This window comes from Bos grunniens, chromosome 9, assembly GCF_055505025.1.
Source record: "Bos grunniens cultivar Pamir isolate PY7600 chromosome 9, Bosgru_T2T1.0, whole genome shotgun sequence".
NCBI classification, from domain to species: Eukaryota; Metazoa; Chordata; class Mammalia; order Artiodactyla; family Bovidae; genus Bos; species Bos grunniens.
In genome coordinates, this window is record NC_141173.1 from 40,098,322 (window position 1) to 40,117,899 (window position 19,578).

General features: G+C 44.6%; 1 protein-coding gene across 2 annotated transcripts in view; it reads right to left on the reverse strand.

Moving 5' to 3' along the window:
- The window catches only part of SLC16A10 (solute carrier family 16 member 10), a 112,334-nt gene that overhangs the window by 4,714 nt on the left and 88,042 nt on the right, over positions 1-19,578 (reverse strand). The window contains exons 4-5 of one of the 2 annotated variants that reach the window (XM_086317302.1): positions 8,720-8,863; positions 134-362 (exon numbers count right to left, since the gene is read on the reverse strand). In XM_086317302.1, the coding sequence (XP_086173428.1) occupies positions 134-362; positions 8,720-8,863 (373 nt within the window). Of the gene's footprint in view, positions 1-133; positions 363-2,667; positions 2,879-8,719; positions 8,864-19,578 lie in introns of those variants that run through there. The other variant, XM_086317301.1, reaches the window with a different exon arrangement.

Sequence of the window (19,578 nt, forward strand, 5' to 3'; positions counted from 1 at the left end):
CTGCTGGTCTTAGTAAAAATGTTATAGATAAGCCACATACAACAGCAAGACAGCAGAAAGCAATAAATCATAATATATTTAACATGTGAGACTCAGGACCTACCGTAGACAGTGCTAGGACAATGTTATTTACCTGCGATCGGTGGGCCCACAGTCATGGGTATAGACATGAATCCGAGCAGAAATCCAATTGCTTGGGAGACGTCCTGGGCACCAACCAACTCAAAGGCAATGGGGGCCATAATGGAAATGAAGCATCCATCGAAGAGACCCATGATGAGGCAGACAGCAATGAGGCCCCCAAAGACGCTGCACAGGGGGATCATCATGGACATCAGACCGATGAAGAGAAAGGACAGGACCTGGGACAGGCACACAGTGTCAGCGCCGCTCTCGGAACAGGGAGCATCACAATTACTGAGCGACATGCGTAGAGCTTTTAAGTGGTTACCGGTTAGTCACCTCCCCAGCCCACTTTGCCTTGATTTTATATACATAATCAACTCCCACAATCATCTTCCCTGAATTCCCCTCACCCTTTCTCAGTATTTCCATTAAGGGACAAGAAAAAAGTAAGGGTTTTTGTATACTTACTTTCCTTTCCCAGCAGTAAGCTCTTTGAGATCACAATCTGTACAAAAGTCATCTTTGGCCCTACATATAATAAGGTTTAAGGATCTTGTACCTGGTCAGTGCTCATTACGTATTTGTTCTTTGAATATCAGCTCAAATTCACTCATCCAACATATGATTTAGAAATTTTACCTTTGAAATTTGCACTTTACTGGTGTCAGTCCTCTGCATAATGAAAATACGCCAGCCAGATCTATCCTTCACCTCACAGAGCTTCCAGTTTGCTAAAGTAACAGAATCAAACACTGGATTTTCCCTGCCATTGGGCAGCTCCTGTGCTCTGTTCTATGCACTGTGCTATGTGAATAAAACCTGGTTAGTACCTTTGGGTTATGAAGAGATGACTGTGTAAGTGCACATGAAGTATTCTAGATGTTCTAGTTGTATATTCAAAGCATGGTGGGTACAAAAAAGGAAGGAGTGGACAATTCAGTTTTTTAGGCAAATAACTAAAATTGATCATTCACTCATTAGGTGGAATAGATGTTTTAAAAAGAATCAGCTTTTTTAAAAGTATGCATATAACAGAAACTGTCGTTTATTTAATGCTTATGAAATGCAGGCATTGTTCCAAGGACTTTAGGTGGTGACTTTATGAGGTGAGCCCTAATATTTTCCCCATTTTACAGATGAAGCGAGTGATGCTGGGAGGTTTAGTAACCCCAGGTGGAGCCAGCCTGGAAGCCGGGCCTGCCTGGGCAGTAAGTAGCAGGGGCAGTGGAACCGTTCCTAGAGGGCCCCCTCTGATGACAGCAGGGCAGGGACGGGAGGGAGAAGCCACAGAGAGCAGCGCTCCAGATCTCCACCTTCATCTGCTCTGTTTGGCCAGGGCTTAATGGGGGACACCAAGCTTGGCAGGGCCTCGGGGCAGCCCCCACCACCTCAGTGCACAGCAGGATCACTTGAGGACAGGGACCCCCAACAGTGGTTTTCACAAGCTCCCCAGGTGACTTTGGCACATGTCATCCACTGACCCCACAATCAAAAGCATTCTTGAAAAAGATTTTAAACTCCAAGTTGGGGACTTCTCTGGCGGTCTAGTGGTTAAGGCTCTGTGCTCCCAATACTGGGGGCTGCTGCTGCTGATGCTAAGTCACTTCAGTCGTGTCCGACTCTGTGCGACCCCATAGATGGCAGCCTACCAGGCTCCCCCGTCCCTGGGATTCTCCAGGCAAGAACACTGGAGTGGGTTGCCATTCCCTTCTCCAATGCATGAAAGTGAAAAGTGACAGTGAAGTCGCTCAGTCGTGTCCGACTCTTCGAGACCCCATGGACTGCAGCCTACCAGGCTCCTTTGCCCATGGGATTTTCCAGGCAAGAGTACTGGAGTGGGGTGCCATTGCCTTCTCCAATACAGGGGGCACAGGTTTGATTCCTGGTCAGGGGATTAAGATCCCACATGCCACTCAGGGAGGCCAGGGAGAAAAAAAAAATCCAAGTTGGTCTCTCTTCTGATACCATTGTATTATATAGCTGAGTAAATACGGCTTTATGGTAGAATTAGTTTAAGACTCAGAGTTGGCTATTTGAAAAAGAAGTCTGGCACTTCACATTTTTTTCCTAAAGAACATGATCTCCACATTCTGATTGTTTATACTCTACTGAAACATCTTTTCCTCAGATCCCATGTCCATTAGGGTGGAAGCGTAATTCCTTAGTGCTGCTTAGTGCTTTGGGCTTCCCTGGTGGCCCAGATGATACAGCATATGCCTGCAATTCAGGAGACCTGGGTTTTATCCCTGAGTTGGGAAGATCCCCTGGAGGAGGAAATGGCAACTCATTCTAGTATTCTTGCCTGGAGAATTCCATGGACAGGAGCCTGGCGGGCTACATTCCATGGGCTTGCAGAGTCGGACACGACTGGGTGACTAACAGACACAGACTGGCTAGGCACTGGGCTTGCAGCCTTAAGGCTGGAAAGAGCTAAGGCCCAGAGGACAGGCCCGGGTCCAGACCGCTGTGATCCTGGCAGAAAGACCCGATGCTTCCCATCTACCGTCTAGAGTTAAGGAGTTACTGTTACTGAAAAACTAATTAGACCAATCCTAATATTATTTATTAGATACAGTTTTACTCTATCTACAAACACAAAGGAGATAAAATTCCAGCGAACCTGGAATAAAATGTTAGGACATCACGGGGCCAGATTCAATGGGTTTAATGCCCAACCACACCACTGTACTTCTACTAGGTTAGCTTAGAATGCGCTTCCTGTTCTTTTCATATTTTGTTCAGTACAAATCTCCTGCAAGACAACCAGAGTGAAAGTTGAAAGCTTATAGCACGAAGTCAGTTTTGCTGAATAAACAAATGTTTTCTTGGACCCAATACATTTAACACAAGACCCAGGCACTTACAGTGCTTATCCTGATTTTTCTATTCATTTTTGGCCCCTTCAAATTTTTATTCTTTGTTCAGTTTTCTAAGAAATCATTCATATAAGAGTTTCAAATTTATTATTATATATTTTGAGCACATTATTACTTCTTAATTCTTTACCTGACTACAAGCTCTCCTTTTCTCAATTGAAATTATATTAATTTATATTCTTTTTCAACTATTTGACAGTATTTAAAACTTAAATTTTAACAATAATTGTTAAATAAAAATTATTAGTTATTTAAAGTAAAATTTGTTGGTTTTTCTTTAAGAATTGAACTGATAGAAATTTACACACATTCTCTAGTAGCTCTCAGAAAATACCTGGTTACTTCTGCCTTATTTGCAGCTAAATAGTAGTGAGAAATGCTGCTGTTTCTCAGCAGGTGTAACTACCCTAAATGTAGCTAAAGTTCAGAGGTAGCAGACCAAGCTGACAAGGACATACCTGTTCCCCACACTCAGGAACACTCCACACACAGTAGCATAGTGCACTGTGCGTGTAGGAAGTTCATCACTTCCCCCAGTATCTACTGATCTGTAGATACAAGCCCCAGTGTGTAGGGTGAGTAAGTTAGTATTACAGTCTTTTTTTCCACCCCAAACACAGTAGCTCTGGTTAGATTTAAAAAAGAGATTCAAAGGTTCCTAACCCTTTTCTAGGGTCTAGCACTGCCATTTAATGAGACATTGACTTTTGAGATTTCTTTCTTGCTTCTGCTTCTTAAAACTGTACAGGAAATATCTTCTGTCATAATATTACAGTCTCTAGAAGAATAACCCCCTGCTTCAGTTAGTTTATGTACCTAAGAACAACAACAAGCAAAGTCCTTGCTATTATAGTTCCCATTTCTGTCACAAAGAACATTTTTGGAGGAAATGTCAGTGGCAGTTTTGCTCAGAAATCTAAGCATAATGACGGAAGAGGGAAAAATGAGCTGCACCTGAATAAGCAGAAGGCACTTTCAGAGGCAGATGCAAATTACATTAATTTATATTCTCTTGGCCACAGTTAGAAACAAGTGTTGCTCCTATGAATTTATTCAATATAAAGTTTGCAGACTCTCAGAGCCTCTGGCTAGGAGTCCACTAGTTGGCAGCAGTGGTCTTCGGGTCCATCACACCAAAGGGAAGTGTTCAGGGCACAGCCGGGCATCCGGCTTCTTCTAAAGCACGCAGTCCTGTGGCAGCGCTTCACCCAGAAGTCTGTCCAGCTTTCCTACTACACATAAACACCACCAGTGCTGCCTGGAGGAGGAACCAGCCCCAATGCCACAGCCCAGGTGAGAAGAGAGAATCATAGTCTGGTTCCTTGTTCAGGCAGGGGAACTGCTCAATATCTGGATACCATTGTAGAAGTAGCTTATGTTTGGTAAAGCATATACCTTTTATCCTAAGGTATCTTTCAGAAAATATAAAATACTAAAAGGGAACAAAAAACAGCAGCAGCAACAACAAAACTGGGCAATGAGGCTCAGTTTGTTTTACAAGCAGAAGTGACTTCCAGAGGAAGATGGATCTAAAAGTGATTCATTTTTCTAAATTACAAAAAAACAATTCTGCATTTCAAAAGTAACTCATGAATATATTCCTGACAAAATTCAAACTGTAGAAAAATGTATACAGTAATAAATGAAAGTCTTCCTTCAACCCCCTCCACCCTCAACCCACACTGTCCTGGTCAGGAATAACCAGTCACTAATGGGATGGTCCTCCCAGACCCTTCCTGTCTGCACCCATCGGGGTTTGTCTGCTTACGTACATGGATATGATGTCCACACTTTGGTTTACATCCATGGCACAGAGCAATCTGACACAATGGGAGAGTGATCTTAATCCAAAGCTTTCCATTCTTTCATTAGAGTTACAACTTCCAAACCTTTAAACACTCACACTGTTGAAACAGGTACACAGTAAAGACAGAAATCTGCAATACTGTACTGGTGACTAGAAAGACAGGCCTGTGAAGTTAAGAAGGATGGCTGGGAAGGTGCCAGGACGCAGTCTTCCCTCTCCTAATGGAGTACTCCGGGAACCTCTGCAGAGATTCTCTTATCATTCTATATAATACATTTCAATCATCTCTTCGCTCAGTATTCAGCATTGTTAGGCTGAAAATACTTGGTTACCCAAGACCTTGCTGGAAGTTTAAATTCAGAACTCTTCAGCAAAAGTGTAAGATATATTCCTAAACTCTGTTACCTATAAGCAAAGATCCCCACATCAGAAAAACCAAGGTCTCCTTTCTTGAGACCTGTTCCAAATCAGGATCTGCCTCAGTATTTAATAGAATATTAAAATCTCACAAAAGCAAGGATTTATTAGTGATCCCCCTGGGCAGGCAGTTTACGTAAGCTGTCACCATGAATCCTCACACAACCCTCTGCAGGATCTGGGGGAGACAAGCTGTATCTCACTTTAGAGTCTGTGCTTTTCTGCTCTGCAGCCTCCCCAAACCCAAGATGACTGTGCCCCCAAAGCAGACCACATGGGATGCTGCGAACTGTGTCCCAGGCCTGGAAGCCACTCAGAACTGGTATCACAGGGACAGGGAGGGAGGAGGACTGCCCTGACAAGGCTGAGCTGTAACAGCAGCAAGAAGCAGGCGTGTCTGAGAAAACCCAGCAGCCAGGAAAGGAAGGAGAGGAAGGCAGGCTGCAGAAGCATTCCAGCCCTTAACAGCGGGGCCAGAGGGCAAACAGCCAGGCAGGGAGACAGGGAGGGGAGGAGGAATAAGCCAACCCACAGAGCTGGACTTGATCACAGCAGAGAAGAGCCAAGGATCAAAAACCACACAATTTTTGGGAGTTGGGGCAGGGGAGAGACAGAGCGGGGAGGGCTGTTGGTGGCTCCCAGCAGCACAGGACACCCCTTCTGCTCCACGGGCCTCCCTGGACTGCAGTCACCTCACCTCGCTGTGACACTCGCTGTGCCACACTGTGGCTAACCTTTCATCCAAAATGAAATTACTCATTCTTCACTCACTTCCGTGTAACTGTCGGCCACACGTGGGCCAAGTCAGGAAAGGCTGTTTTCTTTCCTCAGTTACATGAACTAGTAATGTATTTGCCCCCTGTTATGTTGTAAATGACCCTCCTCTGGGGGGAAACCTTTCTAAAGTCAAAAGTTGTTTTGGAGTAAAGTGTTGATGTATAAAACACGCCATGACTTCGTCCATCGTGTCACCACAGTCTGGCCTCCATCCTCTCTAACCTGGATGCTGTATCATCTCCTCCCTGGTCTCCCTCCCTCTTGCACTCCCGCTTCCCTCACAGTCTTCAATCCTCCACACACGGAGCAACCACGCCGACTTCAAAATGCAAGATCACATTATTCTCCAACAAGGACCTACTATGCTTAAAGTAAAATGTCTCCTCCGTGTATTCCAAGGCTCTGTTTAATCATGGGGAGAGGCCCCTCCTCTCCCCATGCCCTGCTCTTTCCAACCTCTTCCCAGGCCACTCTGTCTTCTTGAGTTCCCAATCATGCCCAGCTTTTCCCTGCCTCAGGTCTTGCTCTGGGAACTCAAGGACCATGTCTGTATCATGTTTGTATCACCCACCAGGGTCGGGGCTGGTGCTTGGGCACAGCAGACACTCTTTTAATAAATGAAAGGAAGCCAAAAGTCTGTAAGGCAACAAATGTCCACTAGAGGGCTCCCTTGACACTTGAGAACAAGACTTCTGTTAAACATTCGACAGAGATACCCACAGTTAAGGTGTTAATAAAAGGGGGAATGGTCGTTAACACAGAAATACTTGCAAAGGTAGTGTTCTCCCAGCCTTCCAGCTATGTGACCAGACTCCTTACTGCGCTGACCGCCTAGATCTACAGAGACACCCACAGTGAGGCAGCCTCTGTCCCTCCGAGTTCACATCTGTAAGTGGGATGGTACGCACCTTGAAGGGCTGGGCAAGGAGGGAAGGCGCACTCGGTTCATTGACCACCACTACTGTGTAGTTTTAGAATATTTACATCACCCCAAAAGAAACCCCACTGCCGGTAGGAGTTACTCCCCAGACCCTCCTTCGCTCAGCCACCAGCAACCACTGATCTACACTTTCTGTCCCTGGATCAGCCAATTCTGGACACTATGTATACAGGGAACCACATAATATGTGGCCTTTTGTGACTGTATGAACCCTGGCCCCTCCTCCTCTGTATTCACCCTTCATAGCTACTAGGCTAAGCTTTATAAAATACAACTCTTGTCACGCCCTTGTATAAAAAAATCCTTAATGGCTCCTGGTAGATTCAGGATTGAGCTCAGCCTTTTCTGTGCTCACAAGGCCCTTCCCAACCTGACTCCTGCCTATTCGCCAGCCAGCCAATCTACTATTCTCTTAGTCCACTCAAACACTGTTCCCAGACACAGCACACAATGTCACATCTCCATCTCTGCCCATGCAGCTGCTTCTGCTTGCAGCACTCTTCTCTGTCTTCCTTATCTATTTAACTGTTACCTCTCAACAGTCCGCCAGCCAAGGGAGCCTGCTCAGACCTCCTCTAGTGATTTAGCTGCTTTGGGCCTGTGTTTCTGTGGCCCCACCTAGCCCCGTTATTTCACTGTGCTGGAACACGGCTTTATCTGTCTTGCCCAGAGACCATTCGTCACAGAGCACACAGATGGTGTTTCATCTGTAGCATTTAGCACAGTACTGGGCATGGAGGAGTCACTTAAATACTTGTGAAGTGAACAACAGTATGGTCTCGGGACAGCACAGCCCACAACACCCAGAAGGCAATCTGCAGTGAGAAAATTCAAAAGACATGCACACCCCTGAATTTCACAGGGATTGCCAAAGGCACATGACCATGAGAACTACATCAAAAATAAAGCATTCTTAGAAAAACGCAAAAGATAGAAAACCATTCTGGTTTGGTGCAGTTCCATGACAGAACAAAGAATACTGTTTGCTCACCAATTTCTTATGTTGAAAACCCCGAACTCCGAACTACCCTGGCAGTCAAGACTCTGAGTTCCCTCTGCAAACTGGAGGTTAGGGAACTAAGATCCCACATGCCATGCAGCATAGCCAGAGAAAAAACCCAGACCTCATAACTGATTTTGCCCTTTAAAAGCTTCTTGTTGAGGTCTACAAAATAGTTCTCATGTTTACGGAAGAATTTAAGTAAATAAGTACATGTATGAGCCATTAGGTGACAAGGATAAATCTGCTAGAGGAATAAAGGCTTATTAAGGAAGTACCTGTAAGGGCTTCCCTGGTGGCTCAGTGGTAAAGAATCCACTTGCCAACGCAGAGAGGACAGGTTCAATCCCTGGTCCAGGAAGATCCCACACGCCGCAGAGCAACTTCTATTGAGCCCGCGCTCGAGAGCTTGGGAACCACCACCACTGAGCCCACATGCTTCAATCATGGAAGCCCCACACCCCAGAGCCTGTGCTCCGCGACAAGAGACATCGCCGCAATGAGAGGCCTGCGCACCTCAACAAAGAGCAGACCCCGCACAACCAAGAAGACCCAGCACAGCAAAAATAGAAAAAAAAAATAATAAAGAATCAAAGCAACACCTCAAGCCCATCTCCACTCCATAGGCTGACCTGAAAGCATCTCCCTGTACTTCTTAGTTCCCTTGGAAATCCATGCAATAATGCCTGACACTGTAGGATGGGTACATGGGAGGTTCATCAATGAGGTTTAAAACTTTACATAGTACAAGATGTTTTTTAAAAAAAAGAAAGTACCTGGAGATAAATTTTCTTCACACCAGGCACATAATCCGCGATCCGGCCGAAGAGCAGCCGTCCGACTCCTGAAGTGATGCCGATGCACATGAGAACCACCTCTTTATTTTTCTCATCTTGAAACCTTTCATTCACATATTTCATCTGTAGGCCAAAGAGAAAGAAGCCACACTAAATGTGGTAGGAAAACTTGACAAGTTTTGAGGCTTGGTACAAATGCCTTTTTTTGTACATGTAATAGACTCTCCTTCCAAAGTCAAATATTTATAAAAATTTGTCTATGATAATTTTTCATAGGAACACATGAAGAAAAAACAACATGGTTTAGCCTGTATAAATAATTTTTATAAGAGGGCTTTAAAAACATTTTTAATAAAAGGTAACCAGCACACCCTTTCACTTCAGTTCAGTTGCTCAGTCGTGTCTGACTCTTTGCGATGGGAAATAGATGGGGAAACAGTGGAAACAGTGTCAGACTTTCTTTTTGGGGTTCCAAAATCACTGCAGATGGTGACTGCAGCCATGAAATTAAAAGACACTTACTCCTTGGAAGAAAACTTATGACCAACTTAGATAGCATATTCAAAAGCAGAGACATTACTTTGCCAACAAAGGTCCGTCTAGTCAAGGCTATGGTTTTTCCAGTGGTCATGTATGGATGTGAGAGTTGGACTGTGAAGAAGGCTGAGCGCCGAAGAATTGATGCTTTTGAACTGTGGCGTTGGAGAACGCTCTTGAGAGTCCCTTGGACTGCAAGGAGATCCAACCAGTCCATTCTAAAGGAGATCAGCCCTGGGATTTCTTTGGAAGGAATGATGCTAAAGCTGAAACTCCAGTACTTTGGCCACCTCAAGCGAAGAGTTGACTCACTGGAAAAGACTCTGATGCTGGGAGGGATTGGGGGCAGGAGGAGAAGGGCACGACAGAGGATGAGCTGGCTGGATGGCATCACTGACTCGATGGACGTGAGTCTGAGTGAACTCCGGGAGTTGGTGATGGACAGGGAGGCCTGGCGTGCTGCGATTCATGGGGTCACGAAGAGTCAGACATGACTGAGCGACTGAACTGAACTGAACTTCCACTGCTTTCTCTGCAATCACAGAGTTATTATATCAAACAGTTGTTTCAAACAGTCAGACTCACTGTCCCCTACACCAAACACTGGCCTGAATTCTGAAAGTCTGCAAAGCCAGTTTCCCAGAAAGCATGCTGGCCCAGATGATCTGCTTGTGGCACCTGCAGCCTTTCTGGACAACACTGCCTTAGAAGACCTCCATTTTGCAGTTTTAGGCCTACTTGGGTAACCAACACCATCACATCTCTCTTTTCCCTTTCAAAACTGGTTAACTATTCTTCCTCTTGTATTTTCACAGTGCTCCAGGATAACTCTCCAAGGAGATGGTCCAGTGGCTAAGATGCTGTGTTCCCAGGTTCAGGGGGCCCAGGTTTGATCCCTGGTCAGGGAACTAGATCCCACATGCTATACAGGGATCTATCCCACATGCGGTAGCATGCCACAATTAAGACCTGGCTCAGCCAAATAAATAAATATCCAACAACCAGAACAGAATAACTCTCCTAAACACGGCTTCAATCTTCATCGATCCCTTATACATCAGCTGACTACATTTATACCCCTTACTTTGGTATTAAAAGCCCTCCATAATCTGTCACTGATCTATCTCTGTAACTTTATTACCTACCAATCCTTGACTCAGAAAACTCAGATGTCTACAGGATTCGGGTAAACAGCAGAAAGGAATAAAAGAGACTTGCTGGAGAGGGACTGCGTACACTGAGTCCCATCATTACCGTATAGGACCTCCTGTGCTGCCAAGTCAACCTCCTGGCTGCCTTTTATTTTAAAGAAAAGTCAGAAATCTGGATTTTTGTGTGGAAATGTTGGCATCTATCTTAAATTTAGAACACTGCGTGATCCAACCCCATGTGTGCCAAACACGACATGTCTACAGCATTGATCTCATCTGGCCCAGCAGGAAGGTTTAATCACGGTGTCACTTAGACACGTCCAACACCTTCTCATCTGTCTACATTTCTGCTGCCACTTCTCCTGGTTCTCTGACTCTGCCCAAGTCCCACCTTTTCTATAAAGCTGTCCTTGATTACCTGACCCTTACATCCCCTTTGGGTTTCTGCCTAGCCTTCATGGGCATCTTAAGTACTGAGCGCCCTCCCCAGCCCTTCTGGCATCATAGGTGGCGCTAGTGGTAAAGAACCTGCCTGCCAATGCAAGAGATAAGAAGAGACATGGGTTCGACCCCTGGGTCAGAAAGATCTCCTGGAGGAGAGCACGGCAACCCACCTCAGTATTCTTGCTTGGAGAATCCCATGGACAGAGGGGCCTGGCGGGCTCACAACCTTCCTTCTTCCATTTCAGTCACCACCACTGCTGTTGACCCAACCACCCAGGTAAACACTGGACAACCATCCTAGACCACCCCCCTCCCTTCAAATCCAGTAGCCGCCATCCAGTTCTGATGACCTGTCCTCCCAAACCTTTCAGACACCCTCCCTTGGTCCATGCTCCCCACAGTTTCTACTTTGGGGGATCACTCCTCCCCTGGATCCCTACACCCGCTTGAACGTGCCTCAGGCCAGAGCCCTCACTCCTAAACCCCTAACCTGCATCCCCTGAGACCACCAGATGAAGTTCAAATTTTAAATAACACTGCTTCACCACTGTGGCCTTGCAGCCTTCAGGGTAAAGCTCAGACTCCTGGTTTGTCAGATGAAGCCTCACCTCCAGCTGCCTCCTCATGCACCCACGTCGGTGGGTGCTGGCCACGGTGGGCTGGGCTGTCCAGCACTTGAAATGTGGCTAATTTGAACTGAGATGTGTAAGTGTAAAACACACAGAAAATTTAGAAACCTTAGTGAAAAAAAAACGTAAAATATCTCAATAATTTAAAAATACCAATTCTTTGTTGGAATAATACTTTGGCTATATTGGCTAAATAAAATATATTATGAAAACATTTCTGAGGTCTTTTTTCTGTTTTTTTTGTTGTTTTTTTAACTTTTAAAAATATGACAAGAAAATTTTAAATGACATGTGTCTTGCATTATATTTCTATTGAAGAGTGCTGGTCTAAGAAATTCACTTGTGGACACAAAGATAAAACAGCTGTTGATAAAAGTGACTTCAAACTGGCAAATTCCTCCAGGTCCTTATCAGAGATGGAATACAGCTCAATTCTGAAGAAAATGAATAACCTGATCTGAGGCAGGTGAGATATAATTACGGGAATTCATCAGCTTTATTTGGAATTTGAATTCTGACTCTCATGTATTAATCCATTTTAGGAATCACTCAAAGGATCTAGTGTAATTTTTTAAGAGACATTCTTTAGTATTCAAACCAGACTGAATATGCTAGTCATTCTTTTGATGAAACTAAGAACACATGCCTGCCGCACTATTATCCTTTATTAGTGGTTTATTTTTCTTCCCCCCGCTCTACACTTTGTAATCCTTAAAAGGAATAATGAGGATAAATGTTTGGGGGTCTTGTGAAATAATGGTAAATTTGGTAAATTCAAATTATGCTTAAGTGGAAACTTACTTCTTCAGCTGTAACGGGCCTTATTTCATTGAATTTTGTTATTGTTGTTGAAACAAAGCAAGAACTTCAGCTTCTAATACCTCCTTTCCTACCCTCAGCCAAAATTTTCAAAGTTAAGCTGTGGTTTATTTTGTTTGTCTTTTGGTTTTGTTTGGGCAGGAAATAAGGGAACTGGAGAACAGCATCTGGGGAGGCGGCATCTACTGGTCCAGCAGACCTTCCTCATTGAGGAAACAGCCCGCGGGAGAGCTGGTGTATTCTACCAGCCTGGGCCCCCCACTACTGCTACAACTATTCCCGGAATCCCCACCCATCCTTCATCCTCTGGAGACTGGCACACAGTTTAGTTTAGCAGAAGGCACGAGTACTGGCAAAACTGGTATTTCCAATAACAGTCCCATGGGCAGGGACATGAAGATGTTGACCAGATGTTCCCATGTTTAACCTAACTTATTTAAACCAATAGAGAGCTCTTATTAGAAGCCATTACCTACCCAGGGGATAGGCTTCGCCAGTGGCTTCGTCGGTAAAGAGTCTGGCTGCAATGCTAGAGACCTGGGTTTGATCCCTGGGTCAGGAAGATCTCCTGGAGGAGGGCATGGCAACCCACTCCAGTATTCTAGCCTGGAGAATTTCATGGACAGAGAAGCCTGGCAGGCTATAGTCCGTGGGGTCGCAAAGAGTCGGACACAACTGAGTGACTAACACATCACTTCAGCAGGGGAAAACATCATTTTTAGAACAGTGGTTTTAAAACCGACTTTATCCAAATGTGGAAGTGCCTTTAGGGCAGGGACTACTCTTTTGTTTCTATTCTAAACATGTGTTTACTCCAGGGCTGCACACCTCTCAGTGATGACCAGAGCCTGGGTACTGCCTGCTCTTGAAACATTTTCCATCATTCCAACAACAACTGAACTTCATCAGTCACAGAAGCCATTTTTGGACTGGGTGAAACCCTCTTTTTGTTTTGTTATCCAAAGATAACCAAGAACTTAAAACCCATCATAGCTTCTCACTCCTTATCCATGGGTGAAAGAAGGGAACAAGACACATGAGCTCAGGGTTTACACCCTTCCCTCCTAACCATCCCCACTTCAAGTAAAGGGCGATTCAGCCTCTCTCCATGGAGGACACGATTCTGATCAGCCAAGTGAAGGGAGAAGCTCCTCCCCACTCACTGGAGCCTAGAGCCAGTGCCTAAGAAAGTGACCCTCTCACGGCGCTGGCCTCAGCCTGGCTTCTCCCCCTCTTACCTCTTCCCAACATGAGGCACAGCTGCAGACACTGAGACATCAGGTAGTGCTCTTCAGCTGAGAAGCCAGGCTGAGTCTTCTGGCTCCGAGAGCCAACTGTGAAGGAAGCCCAGCAGACAGCCATCGTATGAAACCGGCTCCAGTACAGCTGACGCAGTGCACTAGAAACTCAAGCTTCTCCTTGACGGGTGGTTTCACGACAGAAGATGGCCCAGCAGAAGGGAACCTCAACTCACGTTATCTACGGAAGCCCCTGAAATCCTGTGACCCTGCTGCTGCTGCTAAGTCGCTTCAGTCGTGTCCGACCCTGTGTGACCCCACAGACGGCAGCCCACCAGGCTCCCCCATCCCTGGGATTCTCCAGGCAAGAACACTGAAGTGGGTTGCCATGTCCCTCTCCAATGCATGAAAGTGAAAAGTTAAAGTCGCTCAGTCGTGTCCAACTCCTAGCGACCCCATGGACTGCAGCCTACCAGGCTCCTCTGTCCATGGGATTTTCCAGGCAAGAGTACTGGAGTGGGGTGCCATTGCCTTCTCTGACACTACGCAGCTGCAAAACAAGGAGCTCACTGGTCCAAAAGATGCAATAACTAGAGAACTCCCTGGCAGTCCAGTGATTAGGACTTGGTGCTGAGCGCCTAGGTTCGACATATGGTTGGGTAAGATCCCACATGGCTGGCAGTGTGGGGAAAAAAAGAAAAAGTCCAATAATCACCTACAGTACTGCTTTCTAAGATTGAGTGTTATCTGGCAGTGCAATAGTTATTAGCCTCACTGTCCTCCCCTCCACCAGCACCATTTTAAGGGGATGGGTGGTCTTCATTTAATACCTTTTATATAATTTATTACAAAAAAATGATAAAACTTTGGTACATACAAGTTAAATTATGTATCACTAGGGGATAGCAGTTAAAGGAGGAAAACTACTGAAGATGTAGAACAAAAACAACTTTATTTCTGACAGCAGACTTGTAGTAACAGCTGACTGACTCAAGTAGCAAGTGCTAACAAAGGCGGTATTTCAGGAAGGCCAGGAAAGCAGGGTAAAAACAGGCGCAGTAGAGCATTGCAGGCTATGGGGCTAATGGAACAACTGCCTCTGCAGAACTGAGGGGAAAAACCAAACCCTATTTATCATCCACTGTTGCTGCAGTTACTGTGCCCTTTGGGAGAGAACTGATTCCAGGCAGCAGTCACTACCTGTCCTTGTCTGTGGCATCTCACTCCCTGATCTTCTGCCCTCCTCATCAGATCCACACCATCAAGCTGAGAAGGAGGCAGACAACAGGTAGTCCTGTTGCACTCCTTTCGGTGGGGACAAGGGACCTGTATCATTTACATTTACACAGTACCTTCAAAAACGGGATAATAAATGCTGCACCGTATTTTCAGGGCTGTGGAATTCAGAATTTCTCCAGCTTCCTACTTCCCCACAGGGATGCTGAGTTCCAAGCACTTCTGCTCTCTCGCTCTTCCTGAGCAAGTTAATCTCTTCTAACCTGAGATTAGCAGGTTCCGCTTGTTGCCTCTTCCTTGCATGCAATTTAATTTCTAAGAACACATCCTTTCAACACCCAAAAAGCTACTCCATAACTCTTTAAGTGGAGTATTTAAGTGTATTCTACTTAAATATACTTTTTTTTTAAGGCAATCACAAAGAAAAGAGCCTGGTTCCTTTAAAAATTACATGTACATTTGAAAGGCAGTAGAAGGTTGCTAGAGTAGTTAATGGATAATCTCAGATTTTGTTGCAAATCAAAACTTTATACTACCCTTTGACTTCAAAGAACGATGAACAGAAATCTGAATGGATGGAGGGTTTGGTTTGTTTTTTTCTTTCTTTTTTACAACAATTGTGTTTTTTTCCATCTTTGTTTTTGCTAAGAAAGTAAGTCAGCACTACAGGGCATTCCCTGAGAAACTTTTACACGAGTACAGTACACCAGCAAGTCCAGTGAGGTGACTATAGATAGCAGAAAACTAAGCCCACGGATTTGGGTACATAAAATTAATCCCTTTACACCATTTAATACTGAAATAGGACGTTATGGCCATTAAGATAAGTGCTGATTAGAGCAGCCTCAAAGTATCATTTTAACATGTTAAATCTGATCAACTGTGCTTTGAAGTAAAACAGCTCTAAGATGTACTTGAAGTGAAAACACAGAATCTCCTTGGCTGCCAACATTTTTAAGGGCTAATATCTTAGGCAGCCCACTGTCTCTTTACTAATAAGGTACCTGTTTCGATTAAAGCCGTGGCATGGGTACTGCCTGCCTCCCCAGGAACTAACCCAGCGGAGGGCAGACCTTTGCCCTGGCAGGACTCTAGGAGGCATGGGCAGTTGGCTCTGTTTGTTTTTTTAAACGGCCAGTCTTCCCATTTCATTGAGATGGGTTTCCATGGTGCCGGTAATCACACACGGCACTACTAAGACACATAAAAGTCAACACTAAAAAAGGGAAGAGTTTCCAGGAACTTATTTAACAGCCACCAAGGGGTAGAAAAAGACAAGTTCTAAAGGAAGGAAGGTAGCTGATGGTTTGGAAATCCCTGATTTGGAAAACATTTTCTAACTCTAAAAATTCTTCAGACCTGATTATTTTTCTCTGTTTTTTTTTTTTTTTCCCAAAAATAATTTTCCTTTGATTAAAACAAAGTTCATCCTTGACATAGTATTGTTTAGATGAGATTTGGCAAAATGTTTCAGAGGAATTATCGGTCAAAACCAATCTGGATTTAGAAGCTTCCCTGGTAGCTCAGAGGTTAGAGTGTCTGCCTGCAGTGCAGGAGAGCTGGGTTTGATCCCTGGGTTGGGAAGATCCCCTGGATGAAGGAAATGGCAACCCACTCCAGTATTCTTGCCTGGAAAATCCATGGACAGAGGAGCCTGGTGGGCTATACTCCACGGGGTAGCAAAGAGTCGGACACGACTGAGCGACTTCACTTTTTTTCAAATAATCCTAAATTATAGAAGTTAAAATGAACTTAATCTTAAAAAATAAATCACTAGGGTTTTTACATAACTTGAAGTTATTAGAGACCCTGACAATAACATCCATGCCAGACAGTTCTCAAATTATCAAAAATTATTCTCATCCTTCTTGAACTATGAAAGATGTTTAATCTGTTGGTTGACTTAATTTTTATTCATTCCACCCAAATCCAAATATGATTCTGACCAGCTTTCTTGGAGGCTCATTCTTGGCACACCAAGGTCACCACTCCCTCAGACCCGTGGGTCCTGGCTAGGCTGGATGAACACAGTGGACTGTGAACTGTGGAGACCGGGCCCCTCTGTGAAGGAGGCAGACTGCCTCTACTCTGGTCGGGATGGCTCGGGAAGGCCCTGCTGTGGTCCCTAGCATGCCTGCATGACTGCCAACGCTTCAGGACAGCACTTTGAAGGCATAAAGTGGTAGCAAGGTCTCCACAGATGCAGACCCCTGGTTGTGGTTAATGCTTTTCTGAGGCATCACTGAGTTTCCATGTTTTCATTTATTTTTTTTTAAGGGAGGAGGTGATACATGCTCTTCTAAACTTACTCTTGGATTCATCTGGTGATAAAATCACCCATCAGCTAAGTGTACATGCAGATAGACAGGTGTGGGTTATGGAGTTTCTAGTCAGCAGCTGAACTGCATGAATTTAGAAAAATAGTCCAAAATGAACAAATGCACCCAGCAAAAGGCTAGTTCAATTAAGGCTGAATTTTTTAAGATAGACTTCATCTTAAAATAGGAAGGGATAACTTCAGAAAGTATTATTTAAATCACTAGGATTCTGGGTAATTTGATAATGACCCTGGACCATTATTAGTTCTTACTTAGCCTCTTGATTTTGCCCTTAATTTTAAAGTGATAAAAGACTGATCCTTCCACAAAAATTCTACCTTCTTCTAACCTCTCCTCACTAAGATTCTTTCAGGCTAGTGATGCTGGCTAGAGAACCCTTTTACCAAAAGCCTTCTGGCCGCCTTTCTCCTTCAGTCTTTCTAAGGCACACCATAGAGCTTGTCTTTTTTACTAATTCTAAGAGTTATCTCTTAAATTCTCTCCCTAGAATCACATCACATTTTAAAAAAATTATCTGAATAAAGATCAAAAACCGTTAGGATTAGGGAATTAATTCTTTGGCAGCCCAATGGTTAAGACTCCATACTTCCACTACAGTGAGATCAGTTTGATCCCTGGTCAGGGAATTAAGATCCTATATATGCTTGGCAAGCCACTCCAGTACTCTTGCCTAGAAAATCCCATGGATGGAGGAGCCTGGTGGGCTACAGTCCATGGGGTCGCCACGAGTCGGTCGCGACTGAGCGACTTCACTTTCACTTTTCACTTTCACACAAAGGAGAAGGAAACGGCAACCCACTCCAGTGTTCTTGCCAGGAGAATCCCAGGGACGGCAGGGCCTGGTGGGCTGCTGTCTATGGGGTCGCACAGAGTCGGACACGACTGAAGTGACTTCACAGCAGCATATGCTTCACGGGATGGCCAAAAAGGAAAAAAATAGGAGTAAGTGCAGATCAGTCTCCCTTCCACTGCTGCCCCTTTCACATACTTCTGAAACCGTCTACCCCAGTTTTTTACCCCCTCTTTAAAGAATAAGACTACTTCAGAGTCGGGGTGAGGTGGTGGTGACTAACATTACTTTAGACATGTTTGGTCCTGTCTTGTGATTTTAAAGCGTTCAGGAAGAAAAGGACCACACCTCTGCAGGATAGATAAGAAAGTAGAAAGCCTGAGTGGTCTGGATTAAGGCAGCTGGCATGACTCTCAGTCTTTTATATACTGAGAGTTGGAAGGCCTAAGCAGAGCAGGTAAAAAAGTCTTTGAAATTGTGAGCTCTGTTCCTTACAGAGTCTAAGATCTTGGACATCACTTCCTTGGTTTCAAGTCGGCAATGCACACTGCTTCACTCCCTTGGAGGGATGTTCTGGAAATCTACAAAGGCTATTTTTATCTGATATAGTTGTGCCCAAACATTGCTTTTTTTCCAATTAATTTTTTATTTTAATAAATTTTTTTTATCACATAACATTTACCATTTAAGCCATTTTAAAGTGTATACAGTCAGTGGCATTAAGTACATTCACGTTCTTACGTAACTATCACCACCATCCATCTCCAGAACTTCTTCACTTTCTCAAACTGAAACTCCAAACCCATTAAATAATCTCTCCCCTCTTCCCCCTTCTCAAAGTCCCTGGGAGCCCTCACTGTACTTCCATCTCTCTGAATCTGACTCCCCTAGGTGCCTCATCTAAGTGAAATCATACACTTTGAATCTGGTTTATTTCATTTAGCATAATGTCTTCAAGGTTCCTCTGTGTTGTCACATATATCTCAAACATTACCTTTTATTTTATCCAAAAACTACTTTTTATTTCTTTTTATGTTACAAGTGGGGCATTACTGACTTTTTTTTAAAATTATGTGTACAGGTAGGTTTTATGACCTAGGAATTTGGTTTCAGGAGAGAAAAGGAGGCTCCAGGTCTGACACACTACTCTAGATGTGTGACCGGGCAGCTGTGAAGGCGAATGTGACACTAACTTAGCACCTCACGGGGAGATGTGGGACGGGGACCCCAGGACCGGGCATCCCGACTTCAGGACTCAGGGCGGCCCCGAAAGCTGGAGCCCAGGAGACAGGAGACAGGAGACATCGGCAGGGAGCTGTGAGAAGTCCCTAGGACAGCTCCCGAGGAGTCAGACATGTAAAAGGAAGCTGTGTGTTCACAGGAGCAAACCCAGGGATACCCAGTTTATGTTGAGGTTTTTACCATGCTTCATAAATTAAATAATCAACATATGGGAGCACTTTACATTCTACAAATGTGTGCAGGGGTCACGAGGCTGCAGCAGAATCTGCTAGTCTATGTGGTGGAGGTCCACTCAGACATCCCATTCTCCTGGAAGCACATGGTACCAGGTATGAGAGAGGATATTCCACCTTAGCAGGGCCGACTATATACTGACTATGTACCTGTAGCCGCTCATTTCTGTATCTTTAAAT